The sequence below is a fragment of the Acanthochromis polyacanthus genome, chromosome 19, assembly GCF_021347895.1.
Source record: "Acanthochromis polyacanthus isolate Apoly-LR-REF ecotype Palm Island chromosome 19, KAUST_Apoly_ChrSc, whole genome shotgun sequence".
NCBI lineage: Eukaryota > Metazoa > Chordata > Actinopteri > Pomacentridae > Acanthochromis > Acanthochromis polyacanthus.
Window position 1 is genome coordinate 30,988,579 of NC_067131.1, and position 19,036 is coordinate 31,007,614.

Consider the following 19,036-nt stretch of genomic DNA (forward strand, 5'->3'; position numbering starts at 1 on the left):
GCGATGGATGGAATGACGGCTTGACTCTGATCATGCATGTGAAGTTTCAGGCAGATTGGAGCATGTACAGACCAGTTAGACATCACTTCCTGTTTCATGGTGAATTGTTGATATTCTGCCAGCTGCCATTTCCACGCATTCAGACTTTTGTGAAGCATTTTGATAACTTTGAGTAACCCTGTTTGAACTTATAGCTTTTGAAAAACTACAAAAATTGGTCCAAAATTTGAACCAAAATTCAAAATGGCCACCTTCCTGTTGTACCTTAGGTATGGTTATGAGGTAAATTTTCATGCGTCTTGTCTGTGAATGTCTTCAGGGCTGGAATCTGACCGCACATGTAAAGTTTCTGGCAGATTGGAGCATTTACAGGCGAGATATGCAGCACTTCCTGTCCATCCACCAGGTGGTGCTATAACTGCAAATGTATATTTTGACCTAAAGATGTGATGAGGCCTGGATTCTGATCATACATGTAAAGTTTCAGGCAAACTGGAACATGTACAGGCCAGTTACAGTGTTTCCTGCTTCATGGTAAAACATCAAAATTCTGCCAGCCGCCATTTCCACGCCCTCTGTGGAGCGTTTTGATCACCCATGTCTGGAGTACATTACTGCCAAATTTCAGCTCTGTCGGGGTTACCCTGCTGGAGTTTGAAGCTTTTGAAAATCCACAGATTGGTGCAAATTCATCCAAAATGGCTGACTTCCTGTTGTGTTTTGAGTATGGTCACCAGCGATATTTTGTGCATGTTGACATGATACATGTGTACCAAATTTCAATACCATAGGTGACACATGCAAGCTCCAGTCCACATTTCAAGTTTCCCAAGTGGCACCGTTGAGCCATACTCATGCAACTCCCCCAACATGTAAATTGCCAGTCCTGATGCACATAAATTGTCACATTTCAGTATTTGTAGGCTTTCAAATTTGCAGTTTCTAAATGAAAAGCCCCATGAGTTTCCAGAGGGTCCTACATACCTTTGATGCTCGGACCCCAACTAGTTTCCAGAACAAACTGGTTGTTATTGGCTGGACATCCAGAGATGTTTTTCCTTCTTCTAGAAGAGATTCTAGCAAGGTCCTCCAGAAACAAAATTCCCCATAATCATGAAACAGAAGTTTCCAGAGCCTCTGCAACCCAGTCGTGAAGTGTCCATTTTCCAAAAGCAGAATAATCCATTTAATCATTCGGATTATTTGACACTAGACTAAAAACTATCAATGAACCCTCCAAGACTGGCATCCAGTTTACTAGATCAGCTGATAATAGAACCCAACTCAAGGGAGGAGAGTTCTACAGTTTAATAATGACAGCTTCAGTGGAACTACTGGTCTACACCAGATGCTTTAGAGTCACTTTACCATCAGGTTCAACCTAGTAGCATTTGGGCCCAAAGGTGAAGAGGTTTCCCAGATCATCCTCCATTTTCTTGCCTCTGAGCTGATAAGATACAGGAGAAACACCTGAGAGGCTCCTGGAGGTTTTAAACTACAGCAGACAGATTTATTGGAACAGTAGCTTGATAGTTCAGTGAAGGAACCCACCTATTTCAAGTCAAACTAAGCCAGTTTGACTTGTCAATGGAGTTCAGGACACAAACTCAGATTCATGGTTTACTTTAGGTTTATTAAAAGTTACTTTGTAGTTTCATGGAGGTTCTGCTGATCAGGTCCACCTGCAGAAACAAAGAAACAGCAGTCAGTCCCTGAACCAGCAGCTTCTTCTACACTCCATGTTCCAGCTGCTTCTTACCTGCTTAGACCTTGGTTCCAGGTCCAGCTCCAGGTCCTTGGATAGGATCTCCTGGGTTCACCGGAGAGTTAAATGGACCAAAGTCATCCGGGTTGTATTTCGAGTGGGAGAAGAGTTCTCTGGCTCGCTGGTAGCCGTTACTGGACTGGACGATGTAGGACGTAGGACCACGAACGACTACTGGGAACGGATCGGTGGGAATGTTATCAGGGATAAAGACTGAGGGGTCTGGGAGACCGACAAACCTTGGTCTCAAGTCAAGCAGACTGTAGGAAAACCCCTGTGGGTAGTTAATCAGAGGGGCAAATCCTGCAGATCCAGAGGGAAAGAAACCACTGAAGAAACCAGAGCCTCCAGAACCACCAGATCCTCCTGAACCACCAGATCCAAATCCTCCAGAACCACCAGAGCCAGTTCCTCCACCAGCTCCTCCAGAACCTGTTTGACCTGAATCCACACACAAACCAACATGTTCACAGCTCTGGTCCACTCATGTGGACACCAGCAGCTAAATAAATCCACATCCAGCTCCTGGAGCTGCCTTCAGACACACTGGGCTTCATTTAAAGCTGCTTCAGGTCAACATGTCTGCAGACTCACCTTTAATTACAAAAGGGTAACAAGCTCCAGAGCTGAGGAGCAGGAAGCAGATCCAGGAGACCCTGTGGACAGCAGAGAGCAGCCTGTAAATAGCAGCACATGGAAGCACACCTGCAGCTTGAAGCACAGCAGCTCACCTGAGAACAGATTCCAGCAGCATGTCGAGCTGTGAGAAGAAGCCCAGGCCACAGAGTTGAGCTCCAGCAGGTTGATCAGCAGTGAGGAGGCTGCTGCAGACAGAAGCTGTGAGCTGCAGCTGCAGCTGCTCTGCTTTTATATCACAGCTGCACCTCCAGCAGCTCATCACACTCGTTCAGCTCACCTGGGGAGGCAGGTGATCCGTGCTGCGTTCAGGTGTCCTCCGACATCCCACACACCGGGCAGCAGACAGATGGAAGCTCTGATGGAGCGTTCTTCTTCTGCTTCATTTACATGTTCTAATGTATGTCAACATGAACCATGACATGTTTTATTCATAGACGATGCAGTTTCATTGGAAATAGCAGCAACTCTGGCTCCTTATTCCTTCCATTTGCACGTTAATGAAATTTTTTTTTTCCATCAGTTTCCTTATTTTGCAGACAGGTGATAAATAAACTCCAAAACCTGAATAAATAAGTTCAGAATCCCAGCAGATTGTAATAAATTGCTGCAAAAATCCACATAAATCCTAACATTCATGCACCGTTTCTCCCAAACACAGTTAAAAACTGTAAAATCTGGCATTTCTTTTCTAGCAACAAACCAGAATGACAGTTTTTCTGGAGTCACATGCAGCAGCTGATGTTCAGTCCTCATTTATCCTCCTAGAAACCAACAGAAAGCTTCCTAACATCATTCTGACACATTAAATCTTCAGCTGTGAATCAGTTTGTGAGCTGGGTTTCGTTGATACTAACCTGGAATAATTAAAGCGACTTTCTGATGAACTGAGTGCATTCATCCGCTAAAAGTCGTTGCAGACATGGTAATTTTTCATCTTTACATCATGTTCTCCAGCATTAGATCCTCCAAGGAACAGGCAAGTTGTTGTTTGAGATAATTAAATCAGGAAAACATGTTGTTCTTTGTATAAACTCAAACAAGCACAAAATGCAAACAAGTACCTTTCAGAGTACTTTGTACTATTTCTAGTACAGTTATAGATAAAAGATTACTGAACAGATCCTTAAAGCTACATCCAGGAACATAAAAGTCTCAAATAAGACAGTGAACACCTACATACGGAGCTGTACTCTAACCTCCAAATACTGAATACAAAAAATCCACCATTAAAAATACAAAACTCAATCCAAGAAACAGAAACAAACATCTTAATGTGATTGTAAACTCAAGGATGAAGCCGGTTTGTGAATTTTAAGGTTCAGGATCAAGAGGATTGATGCTCTGATTCTCACTCTGATCACATAAAAAAATACTTCCTGTTTCTATGAGCTCACTTCCTTTTAGTGCTGCTGAACTGCTGCTACCAGCAGGTGGAGATTCCGATGCAGTTAGTTGTTCCTTCGTGTTTCAGATGTTGCTTTACACGGTTTAATTTCTTTTTCATCTTTATTAACCCACACATTGAAATAATCTTCAGGTTGGGCACACAAAGCTACTCTATTATGTTTACCTTTGCCTTTAGAGTATATTGTTCATGTTTTGCACAACAATCCAGAAAGTTTACACTCAATTTCTCTTTACCAAAAGCACACCTATAAAGGGAAACGGAAGATGCTCTGAAAACCAGTCAAAGTTGAAGCTGGAAGCAGCGTTGGTCGGGTCCTCGCATCCTTGCTGGTCAGCGAATCCAAGCATGTCCACCAGGTGGCGCTGCAACTGAGAGAGCACTTCTGGCGATGGATGGAATGACGGCTTGACTCTGATCATGCATGTGAAGTTTCAGGCAGATTGGAGCATGTACAGACCAGTTAGACATCACTTCCTGTTTCATGGTGAATTGTTGATATTCTGCCAGCTGCCATTTCCACGCATTCAGACTTTTGTGAAGCATTTTGATAACTTTGAGTAACCCCGTTTGAATTTACAGCTTTTGAAAAACCGCAGAAATTGGTCCAAAATTTGACCCATAATTCAAAATGGCCACCTTCCTGTTGTACCTTAGGTATGGTTATGAGGTAAATTTTCATGCGTCTTGTCTGTGAATGTCTTCAGGGCTGGAATCTGACCGCACATGTAAAGTTTCTGGCAGATTGGAGCATTTACAGGCGAGATATGCAGCACTTCCTGTCCATCCACCAGGTGGTGCTATAACTGCAAATGTATATTTTGACCTAAAGATGTGATGAGGCCTGGATTCTGATCATACATGTAAAGTTTCAGGCAAACTGGAACATGTACAGGCCAGTTACAGTGTTTCCTGCTTCATGGTAAAACATCAAAATTCTGCCAGCCGCCATTTCCACGCCCTCTGTGGAGCGTTTTGATCACCCATGTCTGGAGTACATTACTGCCAAATTTCAGCTCTGTCGGGGTTACCCTGCTGGAGTTTGAAGCTTTTGAAAATCCACAGATTGGTGCAAATTCATCCAAAATGGCTGACTTCCTGTTGTGTTTTGAGTATGGTCACCAGCGATATTTTGTGCATGTTGACATGATACATGTGTACCAAATTTCAATACCATAGGTGACACATGCAAGCTCCAGTCCACATTTCAAGTTTCCCAAGTGGCACCGTTGAGCCATACTCATGCAACTCCCCCAACATGTAAATTGCCAGTCCTGATGCACATAAATTGTCACATTTCAGTATTTGTAGGCCTTCAAATTTGCAGTTTCTAAATGAAAAGCCCCATGAGTTTCCAGAGGGTCCTACATACCTTTGATGGTTGGACATCCAGAGATGTTTTTCCTTCTTCTAGAAGAGATTCTAGCAAGGTCCTCCAGAAACAAAATTCCCCATAATCATGAAACAGAAGTTTCCAGAGCCTCTGCAACCCAGTCGTGAAGTGTCCATTTTCCAAAAGCAGAATAATCCATTTAATCATTCGGATTATTTGACACTAGACTAAAAACTATCAATGAACCCTCCAAGACTGGCATCCAGTTTACTAGATCAGCTGATAATAGAACCCAACTCAAGGGAGGAGAGTTCTACAGTTTAATAATGACAGCTTCAGTGGAACTACTGGTCTACACCAGATGCTTTAGAGTCACTTTACCATCAGGTTCAACCTAGTAGCATTTGGGCCCAAAGGTGAAGACACTTTCCAGATCATCCTCCATTTTCTTGCCTCTGAGCTGATAAGATACAGGAGAAACACCTGAGAGGCTCCTGGAGGTTTTAAACTACAGCAGACAGATTTATTGGAACAGTAGCTTGATAGTTCAGTGAAGGAACCCACCTATTTCAAGTCAAACTAAGCCAGTTTAAATAGTCAATGGAGTTCAGGACACAAACTCAGATTCATGGTTTACTTTAGGTTTATTAAAAGTTACTTTGTAGTTTCATGGAGGTTCTGCTGATCAGGTCCACCTGCAGAAACAAAGAAACAGCAGTCAGTCCCTGAACCAGCAGCTTCTTCTACACTCCATGTTCCAGCTGCTTCTTACCTGCTTAGACCTTGGTTCCAGGTCCAGCTCCAGGTCCTTGGATAGGATCTCCTGGGTTCACCGGAGAGTTAAATGGACCAAAGTCATCCGGGTTGTATTTAGAGTGAGAGAGGAGTTCTCTGGCTCGCTGGTAGCCGTTACTGGACTGGACGATGTAGGACGTAGGACCACGAACGACTACTGGGAACGGATCGGTGGGAATGTTATCAGGGATAAAGACTGAGGGGTCTGGGAGACCGACAAACCTTGGTCTCAAGTCAAGCAGACTGTAGGAAAACCCCTGTGGGTAGTTAATCAGAGGGGCAAATCCTGCAGATCCAGAGGGAAAGAAACCACTGAAGAAACCAGAGCCTCCAGAACCACCAGATCCTCCTGAACCACCAGAGCCAGTTCCTCCACCAGCTCCTCCTCCAGAACCTGTTTGACCTGAATCCACACACAAACCAACATGTTCACAGCTCTGGTCCACTCATGTGGACACCAGCAGCTAAATAAATCCACATCCAGCTGCTGGAGCTGCCTTCAGACACACTGGGCTTCATTTAAAGCTGCTTCAGGTCAACATGTCTGCAGACTCACCTTTAATTACAAAAGGGTAACAAGCTCCAGAGCTGAGGAGCAGGAAGCAGATCCAGGAGACCCTGTGGACAGCAGAGAGCAGCCTGTAAATAGCAGCACATGTAAGCACACCTGCAGCTTGAAACACAGCAGCTCACCTGAGAACAGATTCCAGCAGCATGTCGAGCTGTGAGAAGAAGCCCAGGCCACAGAGTTGAGCTCCAGCAGGTTGATCAGCAGTGAGGAGGCTGCTGCAGACAGAAGCTGTGAGTTGCAGCTGCAACTGCTCTGCTTTTATATCACAGCTGCACCTCCAGCAGCTCATCACACTCGTTCAGCTCACCTGGGGAGGCAGGTGATCCGTGCTGCGTTCAGGTGTCCTCCGACATCCCACACACCGGGCAGCAGACAGATGGAAGCTCTGATGGAGCGTTCTTCTTCTGCTTCATTTACATGTTCTAATGTATGTCAACATGAACCATGACCTGTTTTATTCATATAGACAGGTGACAAATTAAGGGAAAAAACTGATTAAATGAGTTCAGAAACAGGTTCTTCAGGTGAACTGCAACTCAACAGGTGAACAGAAACAGAAATCAGCTTTAGTTCAGAGTCTCATAATGTCAGATTTTACTAGATGTTGGTGTTCATAGAGGTCGAGATGTTGGTATCAAATGTTACCTGTAAATACCGTTTTTCAATAAATACAAACAAAATGAAACTTGAATTTTGAAGCTGGATTTATCAGATGTCCACATTTTTGATTGAGAAACTAAAGCCAATTAACACATGAACACCAAGGCTTAGTCCCAGTGGCCCCCTACACACTCCCCCTCCACTACCGAGTGTCACTCCAAAAGAAGTCACACTCGCAGCTGTGGAGGGCACCTATTATTGAAGGGGGAGGGTATTAATACGATCGGCAGGAATGGGACACCCTGTCGCCTCACCGGAAAACGGAAGACGTCATTGCCATGGTAACAGAAAGACGCCTACTGTCATGGCTGTAGCGCTGTGGCACAGGTTGCAACTAACAAGGATCGCTGCTACTTCCAGAAGACGAAAGTGTCCCACTTTTTTTTCACTCACATGTTTTCCAATCCTATTATCTGGCATTTCAGGTCCAACAAATGAATGAATTCTGTCAGTTGTGTTCAAATTTTAAGGTGTCAGGGGGTGCACAATTAAATCAAACATCAGCAGAGAAGAAGATTTGTTTCTTTTGATTTATCTTTTTACATCACTCTTTTTGTGATGTTCTGTCAGTGTGAAAAAGGCGTGGGAGAAATAAACGCATGTGGAACTCACATCAATATGTTGTTTCCTCCTCCATTTCGACGTTGCACTTCCTGAAAAAGTTGTCCAGAGTGAGCATCGATGCAGACTCGCTATTTAAGGGCTGAACAGTCCACTCCCCCTCCGCACTACGCGGTTTGGGACGGCCCTTAATATGGAGGACCCTCCGTGGGAACGCGCAAATGGAGGGGTAGTGTGTAGGGATAGTGTGTAGGGGGCGGTTTGGGACTGAGCCCATCATCTTGACCTCTATGTGTACAACGTTGGAGGACACCTGAACACAGCACGGATCACCTGCCTCCCCAGGTGAGCTGAACGAGTGTGATGAGCTGCTGGAGGTGCAGCTGTGATATAAAAGCAGAGCAGCTGCAGCTCACAGCTTCTGTCTGCAGCAGCCTCCTCACTGCTGATCAACCTGCTGGAGCTCAACTCTGTGGCCTGGGCTTCTTCTCACAGCTTGACATGCTGCTGGAATCTGTTCTCAGGTGAGCTGCTGTGCTTCAAGCTGCAGGTGGGCTTCCATGTGCTGCTATTTACAGGCTGCTCTCTGCTGTCCACAGGGTCTCCTGGATCTGCTTCCTGCTCCTCAGCTCTGGAGCTTGTTACCCTTTTGTAATTAAAGGTGAGTCTGCAGACATGTTGACCTGAAGCAGCTTTAAATGAAGCCCAGTGTGTCTGAAGGCAGCTCCAGGAGCTGGATGTGGATTTATTTAGCTGCTGGTGTCCACATGAGTGGACCAGAGCTGTGAACATGTTGGTTTGTGTGTGGATTCAGGTCAAACAGGTTCTGGAGGAGGAGCTGGTGGAGGAACTGGCTCTGGTGGTTCAGGAGGATCTGGTGGTTCTGGAGGCTCTGGTTTCTTCAGTGGTTTCTTTCCCTCTGGATCTGCAGGATTTGCCCCTCTGATTAACTACCCACAGGGGTTTTCCTACAGTCTGCTTGACTTGAGACCAAGGTTTGTCGGTCTCCCAGACCCCTCAGTCTTTATCCCTGATAACATTCCCACCGATCCGTTCCCAGTAGTCGTTCGTGGTCCTACGTCCTACATCGTCCAGTCCAGTAACGGCTACCAGCGAGCCAGAGAACTCCTCTCTCACTCTAAATACAACCCGGATGACTTTGGTCCATTTAACTCTCCGGTGAACCCAGGAGATCCTATCCAAGGACCTGGAGCTGGACCTGGAACCAAGGTCTAAGCAGGTAAGAAGCAGCTGGAACATGGAGTGTAGAAGAAGCTGCTGGTTCAGGGACTGACTGCTGTTTCTTTGTTTCTGCAGGTGGACCTGATCAGCAGAACCTCCATGAAACTACAAAGTAACTTTTAATAAACCTAAAGTAAACCATGAATCTGAGTTTGTGTCCTGAACTCCATTGACTATTTAAACTGGCTTAGTTTGACTTGAAATAGGTGGGTTCCTTCACTGAACTATCAAGCTACTGTTCCAATAAATCTGTCTGCTGTAGTTTAAAACCTCCAGGAGCCTCTCAGGTGTTTCTCCTGTATCTTATCAGCTCAGAGGCAAGAAAATGGAGGATGATCTGGAAAGTGTCTTCACCTTTGGGCCCAAATGCTACTAGGTTGAACCTGATGGTAAAGTGACTCTAAAGCATCTGGTGTAGACCAGTAGTTCCACTGAAGCTGTCATTATTAAACTGTAGAACTCTCCTCCCTTGAGTTGGGTTCTATTATCAGCTGATCTAGTAAACTGGATGCCAGTCTTGGAGGGTTCATTGATAGTTTTTAGTCTAGTGTCAAATAATCCGAATGATTAAATGGATTATTCTGCTTTTGGAAAATGGACACTTCACGACTGGGTTGCAGAGGCTCTGGAAACTTCTGTTTCATGATTATGGGGAATTTTGTTTCTGGAGGACCTTGCTAGAATCTCTTCTAGAAGAAGGAAAAACATCTCTGGATGTCCAACCATCAAAGGTATGTAGGACCCTCTGGAAACTCATGGGGCTTTTCATTTAGAAACTGCAAATTTGAAGGCCTACAAATACTGAAATGTGACAATTTATGTGCATCAGGACTGGCAATTTACATGTTGGGGGAGTTGCATGAGTATGGCTCAACGGTGCCACTTGGGAAACTTGAAATGTGGACTGGAGCTTGCATGTGTCACCTATGGTATTGAAATTTGGTACACATGTATCATGTCAACATGCACAAAATATCGCTGGTGACCATACTCAAAACACAACAGGAAGTCAGCCATTTTGGATGAATTTGCACCAATCTGTGGATTTTCAAAAGCTTCAAACTCCAGCAGGGTAACCCCGACAGAGCTGAAATTTGGCAGTAATGTACTCCAGACATGGGTGATCAAAACGCTCCACAGAGGGCGTGGAAATGGCGGCTGGCAGAATTTTGATGTTTTACCATGAAGCAGGAAACACTGTAACTGGGCTGCACATGTTCCAGTTTGCCTGAAACTTTACATGTATGATCAGAATCCAGGCCTCATCACATCTTTAGGTCAAAATATACATTTGCAGTTATAGCACCACCTGGTGGATGGACAGGAAGTGCTGCATATTTAGCCTGTAAATGCTCCAATCTGCCAGAAACTTTACATGTGCGGTCAGATTCCAGCCCTGAAGACATTCACAGACAAGACACATGAAAATTTACCTCATAACCATACCTAAGGTACAACAGGAAGGTGGCCATTTTGAATTATGGGTCAAATTTTGGACCAATTTCTGCGGTTTTTCAAAAGCTGTAAATTCAAACGGGGTTACTCAAAGTTATCAAAATGCTTCACAAAAGTCTGAATGCGTGGAAATGGCAGCTGGCAGAATATCAACAATTCACCATGAAACAGGAAGTGATGTCTAACTGGTCTGTACATGCTCCAATCTGCCTGAAACTTCACATGCATGATCAGAGTCAAGCCGTCATTCCATCCATCGCCAGAAGTGCTCTCTCAGTTGCAGCGCCACCTGGTGGACATGCTTGGATTCGCTGACCAGCAAGGATGCGAGGACCCGACCAACGCTGCTTCCAGCTTCAACTTTGACTGGTTTTCAGAGCATCTTCCGTTTCCCTTTATAGGTGTGCTTTTGGTAAAGAGAAATTGAGTGTAAACTTTCTGGATTGTTGTGCAAAACATGAACAATATACTCTAAAGGCAAAGGTAAACATAATAGAGTAGCTTTGTGTGCCCAACCTGAAGATTATTTCAATGTGTGGGTTAATAAAGATGAAAAAGAAATTAAACCGTGTAAAGCAACATCTGAAACACGAAGGAACAACTAACTGCATCGGAATCTCCACCTGCTGGTAGCAGCAGTTCAGCAGCACTAAAAGGAAGTGAGCTCATAGAAACAGGAAGTATTTTTTTATGTGATCAGAGTGAGAATCAGAGCATCAATCCTCTTGATCCTGAACCTTAAAATTCACAAACCGGCTTCATCCTTGAGTTTACAATCACATTAAGATGTTTGTTTCTGTTTCTTGGATTGAGTTTTGTATTTTAATGGTGGATTTTTTGTATTCAGTATTTGGAGGTTAGAGTACAGCTCCGTATGTAGGTGTTCACTGTCTTATTTGAGACTTTTATGTTCCTGGATGTAGCTTTAAGGATCTGTTCAGTAATCTTTTATCTATAACTGTACTAGAAATAGTACAAAGTACTCTGAAAGGTACTTGTTTGCATTTTGTGCTTGTTTGAGTTTATACAAAGAACAACATGTTTTCCTGATTTAATTATCTCAAACAACAACTTGCCTGTTCCTTGGAGGATCTAATGCTGGAGAACATGATGTAAAGATGAAAAATTACCATGTCTGCAACGACTTTTAGCGGATGAATGCACTCAGTTCATCAGAAAGTCGCTTTAATTATTCCAGGTTAGTATCAACGAAACCCAGCTCACAAACTGATTCACAGCTGAAGATTTAATGTGTCAGAATGATGTTAGGAAGCTTTCTGTTGGTTTCTAGGAGGATAAATGAGGACTGAACATCAGCTGTTGCATGTGACTCCAGAAAAACTGTCATTCTGGTTTGTTGCTAGAAAAGAAATGCCAGATTTTACAGTTTTTAACTGTGTTTGGGAGAAACGGTGCATGAATGTTAGGATTTATGTGGATTTTTGCAGCAATTTATTACAATCTGCTGGGATTCTGAACTTATTTATTCAGGTTTTGGAGTTTATTTATCACCTGTCTGCAAAATAAGGAAACTGATGGAAAAAAAAAAAATTTCATTAACGTGCAAATGGAAGGAATAAGGAGCCAGAGTTGCTGCTATTTCCAATGAAACTGCATCGTCTATGAATAAAACAGGTCATGGTTCATGTTGACATACATTAGAACATGTAAATGAAGCAGAAGAAGAACGCTCCATCAGAGCTTCCATCTGTCTGCTGCCCGGTGTGTGGGATGTCGGAGGACACCTGAACGCAGCACGGATCACCTGCCTCCCCAGGTGAGCTGAACGAGTGTGATGAGCTGCTGGAGGTGCAGCTGTGATATAAAAGCAGAGCAGCTGCAGCTGCAGCTCACAGCTTCTGTCTGCAGCAGCCTCCTCACTGCTGATCAACCTGCTGGAGCTCAACTCTGTGGCCTGGGCTTCTTCTCACAGCTCGACATGCTGCTGGAATCTGTTCTCAGGTGAGCTGCTGTGCTTCAAGCTGCAGGTGTGCTTCCATGTGCTGCTATTTACAGGCTGCTCTCTGCTGTCCACAGGGTCTCCTGGATCTGCTTCCTGCTCCTCAGCTCTGGAGCTTGTTACCCTTTTGTAATTAAAGGTGAGTCTGCAGACATGTTGACCTGAAGCAGCTTTAAATGAAGCCCAGTGTGTCTGAAGGCAGCTCCAGCAGCTGGATGTGGATTTATTTAGCTGCTGGTGCCCACATGAGTGGACCAGAGCTGTGAACATGTTGGTTTGTGTGTGGATTCAGGTCAAACAGGTTCTGGAGGAGGAACTGGAGGAGCTGGTGGAGGAACTGGCTCTGGTGGTTCAGGAGGATTTGGTTCAGGAGGATCTGGAGGCTCTGGTTTCTTCAGTGGTTTCTTTCCCTCTGGATCTGCAGGATTTGCCCCTCTGATTAACTACCCACAGGGGTTTTCCTACAGTCTGCTTGACTTGAGACCAAGGTTTGTCGGTCTCCCAGACCCCTCAGTCTTTATCCCTGATAACATTCCCACCGATCCGTTCCCAGTAGTCGTTCGTGGTCCTACGTCCTACATCGTCCAGTCCAGTAACGGCTACCAGCGAGCCAGAGAACTCTTCTCCCACTCTAAATACAACCCGGATGACTTTGGTCTGTTTAACTCTCCGGTGAACCCAGGAGATCCTATCCAAGGACCTGGAGCTGGACCTGGAACCAAGGTCTAAGCAGGTAAGAAGCAGCTGGAACATGGAGTGTAGAAGAAGCTGCTGGTTCAGGGACTGACTGCTGTTTCTTTGTTTCTGCAGGTGGACCTGATCAGCAGAACCTCCATGAAACTACAAAGTAACTTTTAATAAACGTAAAGTAAACCATGATTTAGAGTTTGTTTGCCTTTTACTTTACTCATAGCTTAAGTGTTTTAACTTAAAGGGTAAACTTTGCTTACTGGGCAGAACAACCTATAATGGGGCTGAATCTGTCAAAACACTGCTGCTCTAAATCTCTGAATTAAAGCTGGCTCAGTGTGAAACTAACTCAAGATCTGCAATCAATGGAGTATAACTGGGCCATCCAAAGGACAAATAAGATTAATTCTGCAGATCCTTTTTTAAAGGATTAGCAGGCCTAAGACTACGACAGACCAGCTTTGCCAGAGAGCACAAATGTTTTAGCAACGTCAAACCATCTGGCTGGTCACTTTCCCAGATTCGATTTTTACCTTTGTGCCTTAAAGACCTCTGAAACTTGTTTCTTGTATCCTTAAAGCAGTGTAGTTTGAGTGTCGAGCAAAGCAATGCATTCGGCCACTTCAGTAGAAAGCAACTGGACTTTGAAGTTGCCCCTTCTGTTTTGAAGGGGCTGCTTCAGCAGGCTCAAGAAACTGAGTTTCTTCCTCAACTGAGTTGATCTACTCTGAGTTTTTGGTTTCACAGCAGCTGGTTTGAGTTGGTTTAATGAACTTTGAGTAGTGTGACCCGGAGTTGCGCGCGTGCACCGCAACTCTGAAACGACAGCATCAATGGAACCCCGATTCGACGAGTCACCATGGAAACGGGGAAGCGAAAGGCTGCGTTTTTGAAATGGAAGTTTTTAACGCGCTCATATGGCGAGTTTGAACACTTCTTCAGAAAGAAGTGCAACACCGCTGCAGCTGTAAAAGAGAGAGAGACGGTGTGGAGAACAGCAAGGATCAATGCGTAAGTTTAAATGTAGTCCTTTGTAATCGTAATATTACAGGGGATAACTGTCTGAATGGTAGAATATGAAGTTATTTCATTTAGGTGAAATCCTGACGGGGCAGCAGCTTAAGATGAAATATAAAAACATTGTTCAAACAGGTCAGACCTCAGCATTATCTCATGGAGGTACTTCATGTTGATCATGTTTTACATTGTAAAGTAGCCTAAATATTAAGTGGCTGTTTGACTGTGCAGTTGTTTTATCCACACATAGCCTAAATGTCTGCATCCATATCATGTCCTGTTAAATAATTAAGACTATTTAAACTAACAGAGACTTCTGCTCAGCCAACAGAAAGCAGATGCCTGTAAAACGGTGGAATAAAATGTCATGGATGCATATATATATATATATCATTTAGTTTGTCTTTTGGCATCTTCACACCACAGACCTTGTAACTGTAAGTAGGCAACGCTCCACAGATTTCTCCAAATGGTAGTTTAAGTTTACTGAAACATGTCACTGATCTCGGATGAAGAGGATGAAACTGTGTCTGCTGCCTTTACAGAGGGGGATCCAGAAAGGCATACAGAGCTATGTTACTGATAGTTCTCTTCTCATTCACATTTTGGGTGGAATATAGAGTGTGACGTTTAGCCTACACTGAAGTATTGCACATTCTCATCCTTTTTAACAGAGAATGGCTGGACAGCAGCAGGATGGTTCCTCAGCTTCCGCTGCACAGACTGACACAGTGAGATGGATGTTCAGGAAACACCAGAGCTTCATTCTGTGGAATTCATGTGCAACTGTATCATTTAATGTCCTCTATGTATTCCCAGTTATCAGTAAAACAGATTTACAAACTGCATTTGCTGAGAAAAATCCAAAAAACAGATTAGGAGGGCAGATCTGGAAATTGAAATACTGGAGCACAAGTTAGAGGTGGGTGATGGTCACAGGTGAATTATGTTAACTACTGGAACATGAACTGAACTATCTGTTTATTTGTAGGAAATAAAGAAGAGCAAATGAAATGTGTATCATGTCTTTATTTGCTGTGGTGGTGATGATGGAGACTTAAACTCTAAAGTGATTCTTGCATACGGTGTCTCTGACTGCTCTGCTGTCCTGGATAGCTGCAGGTGGATGGACTCATCATCTGGGTCTTCAGTTTGTAGGGCAGGGTGTTGCTCTCCTCTGATAGTGGTAATATTATGAAGAACAACACATGCCACAGTAATATCACAGGCCCTCTCAGGGGTCACCCTGAGGAGACGTAGACTCTGGAAACGGGCTTTCAGCAGGCCTATGGTCATCTCCACCCGGGCTCTGGTCCTGCAGTGAGTCCGGTTGAAGTTCTGTTGGGGGCCTGGTTCAGGGTCAGGGTATGAGGTCATCAGCCTGGGTTGTCATGGTAACCCCTGTCACCCAGCAGAAGGCCATCAAACTCTCCTGTAATGTATAGTGGATACATCAGAGCATATTAAAGGAGGGAGACAAGAGAATTCTATTGTGAAAATCTTTATGCTGCTGACCACGCTGCAGTCTGTTGCTCAGGTTAGACTCTCCATAAATCCTGGAGTCATGAACAGACCCAGACCACGTGGCCTCCACATTAGAAATGATGTATGCAGCATCACATATGATCTGGACAGTGCAGAGAATGACACATGTTGAACTATGATGCAGTCTTTAACATTTAGAAACAGTAGTCAGTCTACCTGTAGCCTACCTGCACATTTAAGCTGTGAATGGACTTCCTGTTCATGATGTGAGGGAGCTGTGATGGGGATGTGTGTGCATCTATGCAGCCAATCACACTGGGAAATCCTAAAAGAAATTCAAATGACTGATCCCAGTCTGAGGCTGCAGCACAATGTCATTAACAGAATATGATTTAAAATGAATTTAACAGATCTCTACATCATTCACCTGTAATTCTGTGGAACTCCTCTTGATGTTCTGACAGGCTTATGTCCAGGAAAACCACAATGATGGTAAAAGTTGTTTCAGAGCCAGGAAAACTTTTCTGACTGTCCTGCATACAGTTGTCTTACTGTAGTAGTCTGCATCTCCGACATCATATAAAAACTTTCATTTGCAAAGAACCGCAGCACAACACACAATATCTGCTGGATGTGAGAGCATGACTGGTTGGTAATGTAAATGTAAGGACGGATTAGGTTGTTTGTGTAGATTATGGACTTGAAACGATTACGAAACGGTACCACTCAAACCGATAATTGTCCGGAAATGCGAGAACATTTATGCTCGGTCTGATAACAATCTACCGACGAATATTTAATGATCTGTGCAGTAATGCTGCTCCTTTATCCACTGGATCGTTAATAAAAGCTGTTCTACACCAAAACTCGCTCGCTTACTGACTGAATGAATGAGGAAATGAAACAGCGTGTGGCTGAAAGAGGGCGGAGACGGAGAGAAACTGGAGGTTTTCTCAGATAAACCTGCTGGTGACCAGGTTAGAGTCATAGAGTCTGTTACTGCGGTAACTGACCGAGAGTTGAAGTTACCCCTCTTTGTGAAACAGGCTAGAGTTACCCCTCTGTCTCTGGGTTAAGTTACCTCGCTTCGTGAAACGGAAAACTCTGAGTTTCCCTCATTTCAGGGTTAACAAACTCAGAGTTTTCAGTGAACCTGCTTCGTGAAACAGACCCCAGTTCTGAAACTTTAACAACCTAAGTGTTCTGTGGATGCTCCATTGATTAAGATGACAGACTCTACAAGACAATACTGAACAGATGTAGTTTATACATGTTGCTGCTTGTCAGGAAGCTTTGTTCTGCCAGATTTGACCCCAAGAACGCAGTTCATTGGTATCTAATGGCAGCTTTCTACTGCAGGAACTTTTACAGGATTGACTGTTTTCAAGTGACGCAGGATCCGCTTCATGATAACTCAGTGACCAAATCAGTTACTGGATGAAACTATGTAGGAAACGGAACAGTGGAGGTCTGTCAGCCTAAAGGGTTGGAAAAAGTTCTTTCCCCAGTTTCCTCTGAATCTTCATGCCCTTACAGGCTGTTCAAGGAAACTCCAGAGAACCTGGTCTTGGGTCCAGGTATAACTCAACATGTCTGTATGTCGATCCCTTTGTCAGGTGTTTTTGAACGTTGTCTTCTCTTAATCTGAGGATTCCATGTGTGGATTTGTGACCAATTTTCATAAAATATCTTATTTGTCTTTCTGCTGATATTTCCTGCATTTTCAACCATGGATGTCTGGTTTCTGATATTATCCACCCAGTGCATCTTGAGGATGTCTCAGTTGTTGATCAGTACTTCAGTGATGTCCAGGTTCTTCTTCGTCTTTTGCTCTGGCACCCACCTTGACTTTCAACAAAGAAACTCAAGAGAACTTGAGCTTCCAGGTATACCTTCGCCTTATGTCCGTTTGTAGATCCCTTCACATGGCCGTCGTCTTGTCTTACTTTGAGGGTTCTGTGTTGTTTTCAATCACAGATGTCTAGTTTCCGATCTTATCCAAACATCTTGAGGATCTTTCAATTGTTGATGGTCAGAATTTCAGCAGCGACTAGTTTCCTCTGAGTCTGAGTCTTGTGCTCTGACACCCACCTTGGCTGTTAAAGGAACTCCAGAGAAATTGAGCTTTTCTTCCAACAGGTATACCACAGCCTTATGTCCGTTTGTAGATCCCTTCAGCTAAGCATCTTCTTCCAGTTTCTTCTTATACTGATACTTCCTGCGTTCCAACCATAGATGCCTGGTTTCTGATCTTATCCAGACGACTTGAGAATCTTTCAGTACTGAAGGTATGCGCTTCAGGTTCCTCTGAGTTGTTATGCCCTCATCGGTCATTAACAAAGGACCTCCAGAGAACTTGAGCTTTTCCTTCCAGCTGGTCCAGGTATACATAACCCTTATGATGTCTATTTGTAGATCCTTTTGCCAGGTGTCCTTCGGCCAGGTTTTGTCTGGTGGTGTTTGTTACTGATTTTTGAAAACTATCTACTTCCAACTTGTTTACCTACTGGCATTTGCTGCGTTTCTGACCATAGATGTCACTGGTACCAATCCTATCCACTCAAAGTATCTAGAGAATCATTCAGTTGTTGATGAAGGTCTGTACTGCAGTAAAGTCCGGGTACTTCTGAGTAGTTCTGAAAAACCGCTGTGCAGAACCCAAACTGAATAATTTACACCTGAGAAGATGAGTTTGGTTTCATCCACCACACAGACTAACATAAACCTCCTTTGTTTCAGACCTTAGAATTGGAGTTACGTCTAGAAACTGCTTCCTTTTTTTTTGGTCACTTTACATTCACATGACAGTTGAAGCTGATGGATCTGACAATATTATTGCAAAAAGTCAGTCTGTAATTTTTTTTAACAAGTTATTGTTCTTTTACAGTTCTGTTAAATTGTAGATTAAAAAAATCACAGAAAAAAGTATTAATTTGAAAATTAAAGGTCTCAAAACAACACAAAAAACAGGTAATGTCCAAATTTTAAAAATCTGTAAATACAAATGGTAATTTATTCTTCTACAATGTGACCATGACGTTCTACTGTTTTACTGTATTTCTGTCTGCAAGAATGTCAATATTGTACAAATGTTTGACATCATTTTCACAGTTTTTACCGTTTTTTGAAGGTAACAATATTCTGTAGGTTTTAATGTATTTTTTTTTCTGCCAGACTTTGACTCATTTGTCATTGATTTTCTTACACACTATATCTACCCTGCAGAAGGGACTTTTTCTGCCCTCAAACAGTTCTTAAAGAGGCTTTTGTGCTCAGAATGAGAAAAGTTGTAAATTCCAATCTGGTTAATTGAGTTATGAAAATACAATAAAAGATATTAAAAACACATTGTTTCTAATCTTATCGTTTCTCCTTGTTTTTCACTGTGGAGGTTCAGAAAAGCAGAACTCCTTCATCAATCATGTGAACTGTGCAGCTTTCATGTCTGTATTTTCTGC

At 43.5% G+C, this 19,036-nt stretch overlaps 2 protein-coding genes across 2 annotated transcripts; both read right to left on the minus strand.

The window, feature by feature from the left end:
• Positions 1-1,624: 1,624 nt before the first annotated feature.
• Positions 1,625-2,814, minus strand: LOC127531080 (uncharacterized). Its single transcript, XM_051939522.1, has 3 exons — positions 2,497-2,814; positions 2,360-2,421; positions 1,625-2,206 (listed from the first exon to the last, which is right to left on the minus strand). The coding sequence occupies exons 1-3, from the start codon at positions 2,661-2,663 to the stop codon at positions 1,764-1,766; spliced, it is 672 nt and encodes a 223-aa protein (XP_051795482.1). The 5' UTR covers positions 2,664-2,814; the 3' UTR covers positions 1,625-1,763.
• Positions 2,815-2,946: 132 nt separating this feature from the next.
• On the minus strand, positions 2,947-8,049 carry LOC127531081 (homeobox protein Hox-D11-like). The gene is made up of 3 exons (XM_051939523.1): positions 6,631-8,049; positions 6,494-6,555; positions 2,947-6,340 (listed from the first exon to the last, which is right to left on the minus strand). Exons 1-3 carry the CDS (start codon positions 6,795-6,797, stop codon positions 5,919-5,921), a joined length of 651 nt encoding a protein of 216 aa, XP_051795483.1. The 5' UTR covers positions 6,798-8,049; the 3' UTR covers positions 2,947-5,918.
• Positions 8,050-19,036: the final 10,987 nt, after the last annotated feature.